Raw genomic sequence first — 17,911 nt, forward strand, 5'->3', positions numbered from 1 at the left:
GTCTGGCGTCGTTTCATATATATGCTGATTACGAAGTCTGCCCTGGCTTTACACCACACATATCGGAGCTTGACACACTATGAGACGGGCAAGGTTGCAAGCCTACCACACTGAAAGACGATTTTGCATAATCATCTCGCTGCTAAAAATAGTAAACGCCCACAGAGTCTACACTCCTGTTTGTCGCAAGAAGGGAGGGTCATTTTAATCACTGTATAGAACAGGGGTGGGCAAACTGCGGCTCGCGAGCCACATGGGGCTCCCCGGCATGTTTTTGTGGCTCTTCTATAGTCAAATCGTAATATTCCAAAATAATTGTAAAGGCTACCAAGAATACCGTTTATGAAAGTTTCCCTCTTTTTATTTTCGTTATTTAGGCAAGCATTTCGTTTATGACCTAACACCAGACATAGAATCTGAAGAATTAGTTAACAAAAGACTGATATTGATAAATACTGTGCGTAGTATTTTGTTATTATCGTTATTTATATTGTGTTAACTATTACCGTTTTAACAGTTTTGAGGCTCTCTGGTACTTGTATTTTCTCTTCCATTGAACACATATGCCCACCCCTGGTATAGAACCTCAATGTTCAGTCAGACGATATCTGATAACATTACACATAAACAGATTCGTTATGTTTCATCATTAAATTGGAGAAAAGTTTATTTATTTTTAAATGGAAATTTATTGTCAACCAAACATCTAATTATCTGACTCGTCTGGATAGAAACCACAATAAGTCAAATAAAACCACACGCCTATCGTTGTTTCATCTCTTTGTTCACGCACCGCCAGAAAAATAACTTACAGTCGGGAAATGGTGGGCAACATTATCAGAACAAAGAAGCGAATTTAAGAAATAAGAAACAACATCCGAAACAAACACATTTTAGGTTGTGGTCAGCACCCGAAGTGATATGCGCAAACGTAGGTCGAATACTGGATAACCAAGTAAGTGAAAAAGTAATAAAAAAGGCAATCCGGGGGTAGAAAATCCGTAAGAAGATAAATGCAACCGGTTCTAGTTATGTTTAAAGATGTAGTTTATTTCACTGGGACCACTGACTTCAACGCTGATTTATCCCTGCAAAGCGCTATGAATATATATTTGCGACGGTCATAAGAAAACATGATTTGGAGATGGTGATTAAGGCAACGCAACGAATATCAGCAGTTGGGTCATTGCAAATCGCTCGATGAACTTCAAGAATAGCTCATAGGTTTTCACCCATTATACAGTTGTCGACTCAACTTAACATTGCACAAAAAAACATTGCAAAATAACATAGGTCCGTGGCACCTAAGTACAAATCCGCAATTTAGGCATTAAAGAACAGTTCACCGTCCTCAATAACTTTATATGGCCGCAGAATAGTTCAAACATTAGGCATTTCGAAAACAAAGTTTAGTTCAACAGGCTTTAAAGTACAGCTAAAGCATAACTGTACAGTACAATTGGTTAACCACATATTATAAAACAGGTACTACGTACTACCAAAAAGTATTCGCCCCGTATATTAAATAAACACGTTTGGCCTTTTGAAAACATAACCGCCAATCTTACTGCATCGTTTGGCAAAAAGCAAATGGTGAAAAGTACGTTAGCACGAAAGAGAGACGATTCGCATAAATTTTACAAAACAAATAAGGTACCGCGACCGACGTGGTAAAATCAACAAGATAATGTTACACACACACACACACAAACACACGTGTACACGCGCTTTGCATTACTTAGCCGCGGTATCAACCGGGTTAGGTCCGCCGAAAGCATCTGAAGAAACTGAGAGGGTCGAGGGACTATGTCGTCACCGGTGACATCATGACGTCGTCAAAGTGGCGAGAGAGTTTGGCGACATGAGGTTTAGCGGTGCTCCAGTCATGTGTGACGTCAGCTGAGTGGCAACGCTGCTGACTTGACTAACTGGGATAGGTTGACCCAGGGCGGCGGCTATTGGGCGCACGGGAACTCCGGCAAAGGTCATTTGGCCGTTAACCACAGTCGGAAACTGGAAGACGGTGCTAGATCGTAAAGAGGATGGAGAACTGACTTCACTGTCGTCATCGGATTTTTTATCGGTGCCCGGGCACTCTGAAACCCGAGCAGCTTCCTTTGAAAAGGGCATCCCATCCGGCCTCCCAATACCTGGAGCGTTAGGCATCGGACTTAGTGTGCTCCAGAAAGTAATGCTTGGGATCACCTGAAGAACACAGCACATGTTTTTAAACCTTAATAAAGGATTTTTTAATGAATGTTTTTTTTTGGTAACATCAAATTAATTGCAATTTAGGCGACTGGGTTCTGGGTTAAGGCCATTGTTGTCCAAATATTTGCGGTTAATAGAAAGAGCTGTACGGAACGGCAAAAATTAATACTAAAAACGCTTGATAAAAGTACGGCGTTCTTTTTGCTGAAGATTAGCGAACTAAAAGAGTATCATGGTAATATTACCATCGGCGAAGGAGTCATGATGGCGGAGTTGGGGAAGAAAGCCATAGTTGTGTCCGAAGGCGTTTTACGACTGACAGCATCTGGTGTGTTTATAGTGCGACCATCGTGAGAGAACAGCGAAGACCCACGAAGTCCTGGGAACTGGGCGAAGAGGGCTGAGGAAACACATTCGTCGTCTATGTCGGTTCGAGTTGACTTGCTCAAGTCGATAGGACTCGGTTTTCGATCGATTGACTTTTTACCAGTAAGCCTACGGTGCGGGAGGGATTCAATTGCCGCAGATTTGGGAGTGTCCTCTTGTTGTTCGGGGGCCGGTATGAGTTCGGGTGACTTTCGCTTTGGGGGAGTTTCGTCCGACTCTGCCTTTAAACTGTCCGTATCTGTAAGGGTGCTAAGGACAGGAGTTAAATTGCTTTCCATAGATTGCGATTCTTCTAGCGGCGGTGTGGCCGTGCGAGGTGAGTTCGGTACCGAATTCGAGTTTTTAGGTGAAGTACACAAGTCCAAGGGGGCGTCCGAGCTGCCGCTGTGCTCTTTCAGGTGAGTGTGAGAGGTCACGTGTTCCGGTTGCTTGCCAAAGCGACGATTGGAATGCTGCTGGCGATTGTTAAGCATCATTAACAGCGGCGATTCGTCGGATTTGGCGCTTCCCGATGTTGCTGTGGTAGTGACAAGGCGTTGGTCGTGTGCTACATCGCCCGAGAACACCTCACGATCGTTATGGGTTGGGGACTTAACCGAGTTGTGCACCGAGCCGTAACCGCAATGGGAGATTGGGAAAGAGCCAGCGCCGACCAAACCGTTTCTGGCTTCCTGTTTAGGCTTTTTTAACTCTATATGGCCGGGTGAAGAGCTGTCACGTTGAGCATCGTCGCGTCTTCTTTGTGTAGGTGAGTGAAGAACGTGCTGACTGTCGTCTGGGTGGCGCCTTTTCGCAGCAGTGCCAAATTGCTGCGAGCTTGATGACGTCAAAGAATGTGGCACATGGGCAAGAAAGGCCTCGGCGAGCTTTTTCTTGTTTTGCTTAATAAGGTCCTCATGTGAAAGTTCGGGCGCGCTTTGGTGATGCCTTGTATCAGGACTCCGCCTAAAATCGTCGTTATAGCGATGTGTCTGTTGCTGGTGGTGATAGCGCGACTGAGAGTTGGGTGACTTTCGGGAAGACGAAGAAGAGGTGGAAGCCCTGCTGTTTCCATGGTATTGTGATAGTTCTCTTTGATAATGGTCTGAGTGGAAGGCTTGCGACGATGATCGCGGGTTGGAGCTGGCGTGGTTGTTCTGGTGATGTAACTGCTGTCGGTGGTTGTTGTTGCTGTTGTGTCGGTCCACGGGAGAGTTGTGGGTGTTGTGCGACTGATACTTCCTTCCCGGTAGTTGAGCACGGTACAGGTCGCATTCGCCGCCGTCAACGGGAACTGCGCAAAAACATAAACAAATATAGATGGGAAATTCACAACACATCCGTTTAAAAGGGTTTTAACGTGTCAATAGCGCAAAATATTAAACGGTTTGTAAGGTATCGGACGTACACACAAATTATAGCTAGTAGAAGCAGTAAATTGTGAATGTGTTAAGCACCAACCTGAAACTGGAGAGTGAAAATTTCGCGAAGTCGAATCGTCTGCTTTGGACGTTGAGGCGACCACTGCGGCTGCTGCAGCTTGTCGGAATCCGGCCCAAAACGCAGCTGTGGCTGCTGCGTTCCTAGCACGCTCCTCGTCACTCATACCTGCCGCTTGCAGCGCGGCTGCTACTGCCGCCGCCGACGTGGGATCGAGGGTCATATTTGCTGCCACATCATCCATGACGTGGGTGTGCATGGAGGACGGAGAAAACATTCGCTTCTCCTCGGACGATTGATCTTGCATTCTCCAGGAGTCGGTAGAGGATGTGGAGAACCTGCCCTGGTAGTTGCGCGCCTTGTCGCCGTTCGCCGAGCGTCGGTGGTCGCCCATCAGATCGTGGTGGACGTTTTTTCGTTGAATAGGTCGGGAGTACATATCTACCTCCTTAGATGCTTCCTCCTGTTGTCGCTGTAGGTAGTAACGGTAATCGTCCTCATTCACTTCTGGTCGACTTACGACCATCGAGGGTGGTGAGCTGGAGAGGGTGGGTGATGGGGGATCCCCTTCCTCGTCATCGTCCCCGGCCATACTCGAACCCCCGTCGTTGTGCGAAAGTCTCTCCATCTTTACACGAAAGGGGATCTTTGTTTCTGTTTTGATGATTTCAGGAAAGGAAACAAACTTGTAGACGAACTTTTGGCCATTCACTTTCTTGATTATGTTCTGTTGGAACACAAAACAGCACGTTATCGATAACACACGTTTAATTCTATGAAATAACAATATTGCCTGTTGAGATGTAATTTATCGTATTAGCAAGTAAAGAAGTAAATAAAAAAAGGTATTTTGTCAACGAAAACACCACACCTGCCAAAGTAATTCATATTTTGTTTAGCGCCAATTGTAAAAGTCTGTATTCGGTAAATTGTCGTTCATTTTCTGTCACTCGGTTTGAGCAGCTATGATTTTAAACAGCGCGATCGCGGTTACGGATTGACATCTGTTTGCGAACAAAAGTGACCCAGGAAGTACAAATAAGGGCAAAGCGGGATGCAAACGTAAAGCTCGAATCGTCATGGTTTGTAGGTGGGTGGAAAGGCCCGATTACGTCACTATTTTCGTTTCCTGTATGAGCGGCGCAGAAAGCGAGTCTTGCGCCGATAAATTCAATCCGGGCACCGCCGGCGACGCGGTAATTTGCTTTGTTCAAAATACAAAACGGTATTGACCCCGGCCTGAGTGATCGCTGCTAGAGTTTGTGGCATGCGGAATGTCAAGCAACGCCGACGGACAGAGGCAGGCGGGGTGAAAAAACGTACCCTCGCGATGAACGGAGATGCCGCGCAGGAAACCAGACCCGTGTGTTAGCGAATAGCTGCTACTTGTCCTTCCAATAAGAATGACGCACGACTGTCAAGTCCACTAGGGAGACGTGTAACTGAGACTTGCGATTAGCGTATTTACACAAATGGAAAGGGGTATTGGAGAAATTGATTCAGCTAAAAACTCCAACCAAAGTAATTGATCGACAACGACGACAACGCAAGGCGGAAGTACAATAATTATCGCCAATTATGTCGATAAACGGTAACGTTTTGTGTCCATCCGCCATAATACAACGGCCCGGTTCGGAAAAGGAACCAATTACAACGCTGAACTGGGAATTAGTCCCATCCCCTTGAACTTACGTCACCGGTCATAAAAAGACAAATGACTGTGTTCACGACGCGACAAGCGATGGGCTTGGCCAGAAATTAACAGTGACTGCTTAACAGTACTTCGGATCGAGTGTGGTTTAAGACCTACCGGAACAAGCAACGCCTATCCACAGTATCCAGTACGTAAACGACAAAGGCTATCGACAGCGCTATTGACGATGGTGACTCGTACTTAATCCAGCAGCCGTATACTGTCATCGGTCATCGGGGCAAACTAAACTGTCGACAGCAGTAAGTCGGACGACATGACCCTGACATAAATGCGAGCCTGGCAATATTTGGTTGTCGTCACAACCATTCTACAAATAGGCGATCTTAGATTTAAGTTGATTGTTTCTTTTCGAGGGAAATCGACAATAAACACAATCCTTTTAGCAATAATTATGTGTAAAGAGTGTGGTTCGTGTATACAAACTGCTCGTCGAATTCAATAAATAGACTGAAATATGCAACATTATTCGCATGGTGGTTAAAAGACGGAGAGTGAATTCTTTAATGTACACCTGGAAGTGACGCGCAAGTGTGGTCCCACAATTCAGCTCGAGGGATTTCCGGTGACGTCAGACCAGTTGCTTTGCAGTGGTTTGACCAACCATACAAACTTAATGCAGATGCAGAGCCCATATTTAATCTTCGAGCTATTGGTACCAACCAGTTAACCACGTAGTGAATGTACTCGCCAACGTTCGGATAATGTAGTTACTTTGTGGTAGTTTTAGGTTTGTCAAGTTTCTGTTTAACACATCGCTATAGGACCATGCAAAAAAACAGCGTCATATCTAACGACATACTATCCTTGGACCAAGGGGAATTAAAATCGTGAAAACTGACAACTAAACTAGGCTATTTTATTCTAATCGTATACGTGAATTATCACTCCACTGTATCGTGATTAAAAAGCATTTAGATGTGGAACAGGCGACCGCCAGAAGCAAACCACATGGGTGTAATATTACAGGAAGCGAATGAGAAGGCATCACGTGACGACGCCGGAAACGGTTGGGCACTCGTATGGAGTGAGAAGGGGAGTACAGGGCGATTGTGAACCATATTTTTTTATTTGCCTCATGCTCTAAAACAGCGACGTATTTCAAGTATACATTACCAGAAAATTTTACCTGGAGAGTACCAAAAAAAATGGTTGTTCCACGAGATTAATCTAACAATACTAGTAATTCAACGTTCGGTTTAAACAAATAGTGAAGGCCAAATGTAATAACACATGCGAAAATTAAGATTCTTATGCATACCTTATCGTAGTAGTAGCGCAGTGCCCGACTAAGCTTGTCGTAGTTCATGTTGGTTTTGTTTTTTCGCAAACCCCACAACCTGGCCACCTCCTCCGAATTATGCAGTTTGAACTCGCCATCGGTCGACGTCCAGCTGATCAGGTGGCTGTTCGAGTTGGGATCCATCAGTAATTCGAGTAGAAATTGCCACAATGTGACATTCATGTCCAGCACTGTAATGAAAAATACCTTTATACATCATCGAGTGTTAAACTATATTAAATGTAATAAAATGTTATGTAGCACCGCTAGCCATACGATTAAAAACGATTATATTGCATATGCGATGGGGCATTCGCCACACCGGGATTTGCAGCAGATTAGGCGAGATGCATTGCGCAGACTGCAGAGTGCACTAAGGTTAGAGTGTAGACCGTATGAGCGCAATGAGGTTAGAAAGGAAGCTAGGTTTAGACGGTTGGAACGGGAGGTGGAAAACGGACGTACCCCGACAACAAGGACGTCGCAGTGAGTACATGATCGAAATACGATCCGACTGAGGGCAAAACAGCTCCAGGGCAGAGAGCATTTTGCGACCTACGTTAGCGGCTATTTTACAAGCAATGAAAGCTTTCTAGTACATCGAGAGAGCGTTCCAAATGGGCAGGACTCCGCCTCAGGCGTCGCCCCGACAGCCGACATCCTCTACAGCAATGCAGCGATACACTACAATAAAACGTATTATAAGAGAACAGGGCGGGCGTTGGACCGGTCGGGTTTGGCGCACGGCATGCTCGCTAAATTAATGGTGGAATTCCTTCCGGACGTTGCCACTCTATTGCGCGTCGACAGGATGCGAGCCGGAGTTTGTGACAATGGCAGGCAGTTTGCCGCAGCGCGTATTTTTCGCAGAAAAGGCAAGGAAATTGTCCTGGGCGCCAATAGCTTGCCCGGCTGGTTGCAGCCTAATTCTGCGGCTTGCTACTGGAACTCAATGCTTTCAACCAACGTATGTCAAGTCGTGTAAGCGGACCCCCCTTGGCAACAACTATATACCCAGAGCACTTCTCTCTAACGCTGGACAGAAACCATGCTGTTCCACCGAATCTAGGGTTAAATTAAGAAGAGTCGCTTAACGCCAAAGAACTAGAAAACCAATCTTTAAAGCACCTTGATGATGACGAAAACTACGTTTTAGCTTGAGGCGCTCATAAGATTCCTTTACTTTATTAGGAATGCGTCTGCCTTGAGCGTTATCGCGACGAGAGAAAATTTTCAAAGCCGAATGACATGAACTACATCAGAATAAAGACGGCTGGCCTATCACTTCACGTCTCCCGCTTATTCTTGCTAAACAATCTATTTCGCAAGGATTCTAAATTTAGACGATGCGATTAGGAACTTCAGGAGGTCCAATACTGCCGATGACAGAATTGCGCTGGGACTTGTGATTTGTGGCATTGATTTGTGGTTCCGAGTCGCAGAAAGCTTACGAACATATCCCCACACTGTCGGAAGACGTTTTGCATGTTGACAGCAGGAGATGGTATTACCCGCATTTAAAGACAGCCGCTACATCTTCACACATGACTTGACTTCTTGCTTATGCGCGGGCATCCGTTCATCACAAGTCACAACACCTTTGCCCAGGCGGTTGAGTTGAGTTTATCCGGCGTGTGGCAGCCATCTTGTGTCAATTTCACAGGAATTCGACGTGTTGGTACGCAAAACGATAGTACATTTCCTACAAGCCGATTTATTTCTAGACTCTTTCGAAAAGAATATGTCGCGAACAAACAGTATAGGAATGCTTGGTTAAATTTGTTACAACATGTTCCCCGATAGTGGATGGCAACCCCTACCCTGATGTAATGGTGAGCTGTAGACAAAAACGGCCATACATAGGCAAGCAAAGCGAAAGCCAACGTAATTATTTTTCTTAGTTTGATTTATGAAGCGAACATGGCGTGCTCAGTGACACGTAATGTCAAGGTTTCCTGACGCAAATGGTTGAAATTAATAAAAATGCCGGTCAGATAACTTACGTATATTTAAAACATAACGCTTTCTACAATTCTACAATAAGCAAATTACTACGGTTAAGAAATCCTATTTTCGAAGTATCTTGTTCATAAAGCGTTTCAGCACCTAACTGGGCCATTCGTCCTGTCAGCACCATGTTACCGGCTCCGTGAGTCACCAGAGTTCACGTGATCCAAGAACAATAGATCGCGCGTATCACTCACAAAAAGCGGTGACTCTGCATCGAAAACTGAAGCCGGCGCCATTCCGGTTTTAGAAACGGTGATAAACAGCATACGCCGCAAGTTGCAACCGCACACACGCGCGCAAAAACAAGAAGTAAACGCCGGAATTTCCGCCTTTAAACCCGGGGCAATCTTAGGTAAATTTATTGGTGACTCAGTGCAAGCCCATTAGGATGTAAACAGGTTTTAAAATGTCGAAAGTGGGAACGTAAAGACTAAAGATAGCAAGCAAGAAATGTTCACTTAAAATCCTAAATTAACATTTACGTTCGCTTGATCCTGCATTTTCCTTGCGAAATAGGAAAACATATATATACGAGCTATACATTAGGTTGTTTTACTGTTTTTTTCTATGTCTGCCCGGAGGCTTAATGGCGTTTTATGCTTTCCGCATTTAATACCAGGCACCCGTAAAAACACATCAATGTAATAATACACTCGGAGCTGGGGGTTTCGGGCGGAATCGGTAGGCGCCAGAGGTTATACGCAGAAGGTAAGATTTCAGCGGCGCCACCAGGACTGAACGAAACTAGTAACGCTTATAAAAAACGAAGGCAAAACGCATATAGAAAAGTGAAACCAAAGCAGAAAATCGCCTTTTAAGTACAATACACGAATTGGTTTCCGGTAGTTCCTCGTCGGAGATGTAATTTAATCGTGTAGAATATATTTTACATCCCCGGGACTAAAACATAACAGGCCTTGCGCGCTCGTTTACATCTTTACGGTACGTCAATAAGACGCCAATCCTTCCGCCCCCAAGCGCCACCTCTACCTGCTTTTAATTAACATCAGCAAAGGCAAATTGCCAGGCGCACATTCGACTGCGCTGGGCATAATTAGCACATCGCTGTCGGCTAATTCGCCATACATCGGTCGCACAAAGGCGGCGAGTGTCCATTAAGGGTAGGCGACTTGTCTACAGTCGTCTGAACACAGATCGAGGGTGGTGCTTCGTCGACCTACAAACCGCAGCCTTCACGGCTTGCGCACCGGAAACCTTTATCGCATATCGAAAACACGTAAACCATAAAACACGAGTTGCCACTGAGTGATTGAGAGGCGGCTCGCAGTACCCGTTACCTAAATAGGTGCCGATCGTGTGACGTCATAGGTTGTTTATATAACGGAGGTGCCAGCCGGACCAGATAAGCTCGGGTGTAGGCTCGTAATCTTACAGTGGCATGCATGGCTGCCTTCCATTTATTAATTTGGAAAGCGACTCCCGTTAACCTTGTACAACACAGGGCACTCAGCAGCGCGATCGTCCAAGATTTTATTTACACAAAGAAAGCGGAACACGGTGCCTTGGGAGCAACACTACACGTTGGCATGGCGTCTCGTCACAGGTGAACAAAAGAATCGCGCAAGACGTTTTCGTCGCGTCTTGAAAGCAGAGCCAGACAGTTGGCGAAAATCGAAACGAAACTTGATCCGCGCGGAGAGGCGACGGCGAAGCGCGCAAGGCAAGCGGTATGGTCAAGTGTCGTCGAGTGTATCCGGGTCCCGGAAACGTCCCTGTTTTATTATTTGTTGCTTGTTTACGGGCGAGTTAGTGGTAGCGAAGAAAATGCGGTCTGGCACTCTATTGTTCGGAAACCGTTTCGCCTGCAGCGCTTTGTGGCTTTCCTGACCCAAAGCGCTGTGCGGTCGTGGCCAAAATGCAACAGCGTTTACGGCCAGTTAATTGCCGTAATCCAAACGTCAATTACTCGCTTTAAGGTATCTCTTAAATGGCCGCCGGTTTGTTGTAGATCAATTTAAATGGGCTATGTGTTCCTGTTTTCTTGCCCTGTGATTACAGCTAACCGCAAATTAGGCGCATGTGTGTACATTCGTAGGCCGACCCCTAAACCGTACCGCTGTCTTAACGACACGCGTCGCGCATTTGATTTGAGGCAACTGCAGATCTCATTCCCTATTCCCGGTGGAACAATACAGGCCGAGAAGCGCATTTAACGTATTAATGTAAGCTGCAGCTGAAGCCACAGTTCACGCGCGAAGAGAACCTGTTTCCGCTAATTGTTATATGCCTCGAAATACGTCGAACAGAGCCGCGAGCCGCACCACCGGGCTCTTTTGCCTCTGCTGTATGCTGGTGGAAGGCAGGCGCGAAAACCGCATGTGCAGTTCCTTTGATAAGCCACCCATTGACATGCGGCCATATACAGTGGTCTAACAACTGGTTTATCTATAACCCTACAAAGAACGACTTGCAAAGCGTGCTACACCGCTATGTCTGGCGCAGAGTTGATCAATCTTAAATTACTTTTAGTTGCACAAACACTTTTACAAGTAAGACGATTTACCTCTGGGTAGATGCGCCCCAATTTGCTGTTGCATAGTGCTCATGCAGAGGCGCTTGTCAACCGGGGGACCCTGCAAGTCCAAGTCGTCCATGTTTACCATCGATGTGCGCTTCTGAGGATTGTCTTGCAAGTCTATGTCGATTGAAAAGATTTACCCCAAGTTGAAGTAACAGACATTGCAAGTTGTCAACATTAAACATAGATCCAGAAAAACACATGAAAAACAAAAACATAAACCCAGTTTAGACTATTTAAATCATAAACACAAGTATAATAAATCTTTTATAATTTGTGACTGGTAACTATTCGACATACAACATAGAAAAAGAAGTACTTCAATATGTAATATTTTCCAAAAACGCTTACTTGTAACCGTAATTTTATAAGCATTTATTTAAGACAAAACATTTGTTTTAAAAATCTTCATTCTACAAAAAATACTTTATCTAAAGAAGAAAATCCTAAAGTTATTCACCATTATTGTACGGTCACTGACAGAAGAAAACGATCAATAGGTATTAATGCCCATAGCGATTTGTCTATGGCCAATACGTGCGTGCAACTGTCCGTCGTCGTTCTGCGCACTACCTCAAAAACAATTATCTTACGCTTCATTGACAATACTGTTTTTTAAACATTAGCCTCGACTCACAAACATTATTATGTACACCCGACTTTTTATTTTGACGCGGAAGCGTTTACCTAAAATACACGAAGAAATGCTGACCGGTCTGCAAAGCGCAAGCATTATGCCTTGCTTTTCTGAACTGCTGCGCCGCCAGACCCTAACAACCCTACTGCCTCTAAAACATCTCACCCCGTCGGTGGCTATGCTTATTTTCATCCCTGTTCTCTCTCTAACATAAGTCAGGCTCGTAGACGCGCGGGATCTGAGTGTGTGAGACGGAAATGGCTCGTTACGCCGATCAGGAAGTGGCTCCGAGAGCCGCGTCAAACGCCTATATGCCGCGTGTGTGGAAAACCGACGCGCGCGAGCACATATACAATCTTCCACCGCACACGGTGTATGTGTTGTGCGATGACTGTGTGCCACACCTTGATCAGGACACTCTCAATTCTTATTCCTGGACCCCAATTACCGGCGACGAGAAAAGTGCATTGGTCGTGCCCCATTGCTTCACGTACTCCGTATTAGTGTATTTATCATGAGCACAGTTTTGGGTTCTCTCTTTACCCCTGTATACATTACGTCATGGCGAAACGCGCAACAACAAAATACAGTAGCACGAATCGGCCACTTTCGATACCACCATCCGTCAGCATGCGGAAGCAGCTGCGAAAATGCACACCCCATCACCAGCATCATCATCGTTCGTAAATAGCATTCGATTTGGTTGCTACCCTTCGCGAAACGCCACACCGCGTGTAATGTGTGTTTTGTGTCGCTTTAAGACCCCAAGTGGTGCAACTAGGGGGTTGGCCGACCTTGCGGAAAGGTGTGAGGAATATATCAGGGTCAGAAGCAGGCAAAATGGGAATGGTTTCCGTTTGGAGCACTGACGTTCAAAACGGTGACTGACAACGCGATTAAACACGGGCGCTTCGGCTTTAGTCGAAAACCACTCCTACGCACCAGTCACACGGGCCGAAAGATCTTAAGGCGACAACACTCAGTCATTGTCATTGGAAGAAAAGGTAATACGTCGCCAACACGTGAGTAAATACAGGCCTTGCCGATCACGCTACATTGCTGGACCGGATTCAATGTGGCCGTTTTCCGCCCATTAGGGTACTTTATGGCGACAGTCAACGGCTTTATTTAATTTGCGCTTCATTACCTTAATTGATGTCCGAACTTGATGTTGTACCCTAATACGCCCTAAAGAAACAGGTAGTTTACGAGATGACGTGTACGCCATCCGGTCAATTAATAAAGCTAACGGCCTGATTAGGACCCATCGTCGCTAAGACAAGCGAAACTTTTTTGGATTATGACGCCGACGGCCTTCCGCTGCGAACTGTTCTAAATACACTGTAACCTCATTTATATTGTCGGTCAACTGTGGGTTACATTTTTGTTTCTAACAAGTGAAGTGTGTTAAAACGTTTTTTTTTTTTATAAACAACGACAGGAGAGTGCTTTTGCAGGGCGCTTTTCGGTCAGTTCTGGTGCGACTGACGGATGGGAAGCGGTCCGGAAACGCCCTCCGAAAATAGTTCGTCGCTGCCATTGTTTGCAAGCGTCGACCGCTATGCTAGTTTTACCACAGCATTGTACTAGCAGAATATTCTGTAATTAACCCAAGAAGGCACAAGTACTTATACACGTAGAGACGAACGCCCCTAAAGGCCATTGTGCGGCGTTCAACAGGAAACGTTAACAGGTGAGAGGAAATTCGATGGCGTAATTCTCCTGATGCAGAGCGATAAGAAACCAGTTGGTCACTTTGATGACTATAAAGCTGTCGTAAAATTCAAGGCGTATGAAGAAACAGTTTGGGAAACAAAGTAATCGTAAGCCATAAATATGCATGACAAAAATGTGCACAACAACATTTTAAGAATATTTTACCAAACAAAAATTTTCATGCTGCTGGAGTGCTTGTTCTTCTACAATTGGGTGATCCTATGTCTCAATAGTCGAACATAGATCTATTCTATATCCATTACTATCACAATAATAGATAGTTAAACAATAAACTTGAGCAATCGAAAACACTTAGCGATATAACTGCAGGGTATTTTTTTGTGTAAAATGCTGTGACTAACGAACATCCTGCAATACGCAATGCCGAAATAAACTGGCGCTATTGGGAAATATTACAGGTTTGCTAAGCATAAAGACGCCCCGGGAAACGGAATGATTGACTTGCTACTTTCGAAATATTCCGGAAGCGATGTGGTCGATTTTAATGGCAATGAATTGGCGTTTGATTTTGGCGCGTTGGTCGCTCGATTACTGAGACAACCCTGTAAACGAGCGATCTGACGCTATGTATTGCTCGTGAAAGGGTAATATGTGAAAGAAAACCGGAAAAAATAGTAATAGGTGGATGCGGGCCGGGACTGGCTCGGCCGGACGCCGACGGTTCGAGACAGCAGCTGCTGTTTATAGCAGAAAAGCGTGGGAACACAACGGAACGCAGCTACCGGGCGCCCAATCAACCAAATCACACCGGAAGTCGGCGTTCTGCCTTCATCCGGGTTTGGATAGGCTTATTATTGATGTAAAACAAAGAACATAATTAAATTACTTGCGTTAGTTCATACAACTGTCCAATAAAAAAAATAAAACATAGAGGCTATTTTTACGCAGTGGCTTTGTAAAATTGACATTTATTTATTGACACATACCCAATATTGCATTTAGCGATAAAGATAGTTTATTGAATAAGATTTTGATTAATCCGACAGTGGCGCAGGACAATCGACCGGACGTCGAACCATGAAAGCTCGTCAAGTTCGCGCTCCATACTTAAACAAAGGGCCGCGAAATTTCCTCAATTTCCCGTCCCCGGTCGCCCTCCCTCCACTGAAAGAGCGTTCGCTTGTTTTCGGCCTTTACGTCGGGTGCCAGGCAGTTTTCATTTCCGTCGATCCTGGCCACGGGCAGCGCTTCCCACGCTCCCTGGGGAATCGGCACGAGACCCGGAAAAGGACAATACAAGCAAGCGATCACCAACCCAGCGCCCGCGTTCGCCATTTGAACTTCTCCCGAAGGCTCAAGCCGTGAATCAGTGGCGGTAGAAAATCGATGCACAGGCGTAAGCCTTGAGTACTTCTTTGCGCCAAAAGCATCGCAAAGCAAATGGTCGCTATTGTGCATTTTGACAAATCAAATGCTACTAAACCGTAAAATTTGAAATAAAGGGTTTTATAAATGTCGTATAATGATATTAAATTTATGGCCATTAACGATTGTGTTTCTAATTTTTGTTCGAGTAACTGTGTAATGGTAAACAAACCGCCAAATATAGACTAGCCGTTCGTAATAGAAACACGGTATCCCATAAATACATTCTGTACGTAGGTTGCGTTAAGATAGGCTGGGCATGCGGTCCGCACCTGCCCAGTTAAGGCCAACTTTCTCCTAAATAGTTACCTGTTTTGCGCACCACACCACACTTGCGTCTCTTACATACGCAAAAATCACGTGACATTTACGTACAAGTTGCGCCACCAGCTAAACACACACCCGGTTCGCGGAACAGCTCGCCACAGGCTTCAGTATTATGTCGCCGTAAACACGACACAGCGACACACACAAGCACGCACGCAGTAAAATTGGGGTGATTTGAGTTCGAACAGCGATTATTTCTCATATGAAAAACCAAGCTTCCGCTAACTTCTGCAAACTGTTCCGGCGAACTTTGTGTAATAGATTAAGGTATCCGGTCGCAAAACTAGATAGGTAATACAGTAATATGATAAAACGCTGTAAGTCTACTTTTCCTAACTTTCGTGTTATTATGTGGGTAGCCATACAGGTTTTTTAGGTCCTCAATTCTCCAAACCTATTTAACTAAATGAATACAACGCTTAATTTTCTATTGTCGCTAGTACTGCGAAGGGTAACTCATGGACACTCGTTTCAGCATATTGTTGTTTAAATTACAAAACCTAATTGTATTACACGTTTGGCCATATGAAAACGTTTTGGCCATTTTGTCACTTACAAAATATAAGCATAACCATATATAGAAAGTGTAGTTGATGAGGCGCCAGCATATAGGTGCTATAGTATACAAGGTTTGGAACGAATTCCGGTCGAATGATGTCGTACTTTAACAATACTGTATATTACTCAATTTTTGCAAAGCTTGAACATATGGCTAGTGTTAAACTGATGCGGTTAAAATTATGTTACTTTTTTAATAACTGTTTCGACACAACAAAAGACGGATTTAAAATAGTTACGTGGTACTGTGCAATATTTTTGGTATATTTACGTACTCAAATCACACATTGTTAGGCGAACTATCTCTATTATTTCAAGGTGTTAGGGACGGCAAGAGGTCAGGGAATATTCTAACACTTATGGACTTTAATGAAAGATATTTCCTCAATCCATTTCTCCAAAATATATTCGCCCGTCTAAATAGCTAGGTATATAACCAACAAAAAGTTATAATACTATATTGTTAGAAGGTTGACATAGAAACAAAAATCATGAACAATCAAAAGACGCAGTTATAGGATCGTGGCTGTCCTCTCTATTGCTGTAATGTTAGTTTAATTTTGTGGTTAGTCTAAGAAGGGCAGTTTTGGCATCGGTCGAACCAAGATTCGACGGCCTACAATGTCAAAGCCCAACTGGCGAGTTCCACATAATGATGAGGGCGACGGCTGCGCACAAAAGCGGGCGAGCAGATGTTGCTCATCCGGTGACACAAAGCACAAAGAAACAAACGCGAGTGCGCCGTCGCGACGCGTCGTAAAGTAGACCAGACGTAAATGGCCCGCGCGACCAACTCATTTACTGGCGATAAATCCGGAACAGGCGGAAATACATTACGTTCGGACGAACGGACATGACCGGTCTTAAAGGCTGTCGAATTACTTTTGTTGTGAAACTGGCTTACGTCAAGAATTCGATTTTTGGTCTAAGGGTCGATAACGCATCGTATCCTGTTTGTCGGTGACTATTGCGCAATACTGTTAAACCGGAAACTAAAGGAGACTATGTCCTTACCTGACGTCGGTAGTTCTTCTGAAGCGGTTGATGATTTATCGTCTGGTAATTTGCTTTGTTGCTGGTGATCGTAATAACACGTTGCCGTCGTATATTCACTTTTCTCAGCCGAGTTTTTTATATTGCCCAAGTCCCGTTTGCATGGGTCATTTCGATCGGATTCAGCATTTTCATACTTCAATGTCATCATTTCGTATGTATAATACAGAAGAAAATGACCGGTTATAGTCACACGGAGACTTTCAAGTTGTTTATTAATCGAGTTTTTTGTAAGGAACCTCTAACATCATATGTTACCTAAACGAGCGACAGTGGTTAGACGAAGTTATAAACGACTTAGAAATAACACGACGTTTTTATAAAACAATAAACTAAAGTTTTACTACATCTTTGGTATGAGTATATATCAAGATTGTATTTCAGACATAAACTACAAGAGCAGTACACGTCATATACCTGTGTTTATCAATCTGTTACGCCATATATCTTCGTATCGGCATTACACCATATCCGACCTAACACTGAATAATGGTAAGGGCGACTTTTGGTGTACTTCCTTTATGCTAAAGTTTGACTAAACTGCGGAAGTGACTGACCTTTTGCTGCCAAGCTTGCTTTACACAAAGAAGTAACGGTAACCTTTCAGCATTTCTTCCAGGCTCAAGTTTGGACAAACGGCGAAGTTAAAATGTAAAACAAACGCATACATCCGTG

The 17,911-nt window shown here is 44.5% G+C and overlaps 1 protein-coding gene across 1 annotated transcript; it reads right to left on the bottom strand.

Moving 5' to 3' along the window:
• Positions 1-765: 765 nt before the first annotated feature.
• On the bottom strand, positions 766-17,911 carry LOC146164391 (uncharacterized). Its single transcript, XM_083381244.1, has 6 exons — positions 17,198-17,911; positions 11,545-11,676; positions 6,990-7,201; positions 4,039-4,744; positions 2,457-3,871; positions 766-2,205 (listed from the first exon to the last, which is right to left on the bottom strand). Exons 1-6 carry the CDS (start codon positions 17,385-17,387, stop codon positions 1,825-1,827), a joined length of 3,036 nt encoding a protein of 1,011 aa, XP_083237370.1. The 5' UTR covers positions 17,388-17,911; the 3' UTR covers positions 766-1,824.

The sequence above is a fragment of the Ascidiella aspersa genome, chromosome 2, assembly GCF_963924565.1.
Source record: "Ascidiella aspersa chromosome 2, kaAscAspe10.2, whole genome shotgun sequence".
NCBI classification, from domain to species: Eukaryota; Metazoa; Chordata; class Ascidiacea; order Phlebobranchia; family Ascidiidae; genus Ascidiella; species Ascidiella aspersa.

Excerpts from the sequence above, each read along its gene's own strand:
- LOC146164391 (XM_083381244.1), bottom strand. The coding sequence starts at position 17,387 with ATGATGACATTGAAGTATGAAAATGCTGAATCCGATCGAAATGACCCA. Across the intron at positions 11,677-17,197 it reads AGAAGAACTACCGACGTCAG|ACTTGCAAGACAATCCTCAG; the intron begins GTAAGGACATAG and ends CAATCGACATAG. Across the intron at positions 3,872-4,038 it reads TTTTCACTCTCCAGTTTCAG|TTCCCGTTGACGGCGGCGAA; the intron begins GTTGGTGCTTAA and ends GTTTTTGCGCAG.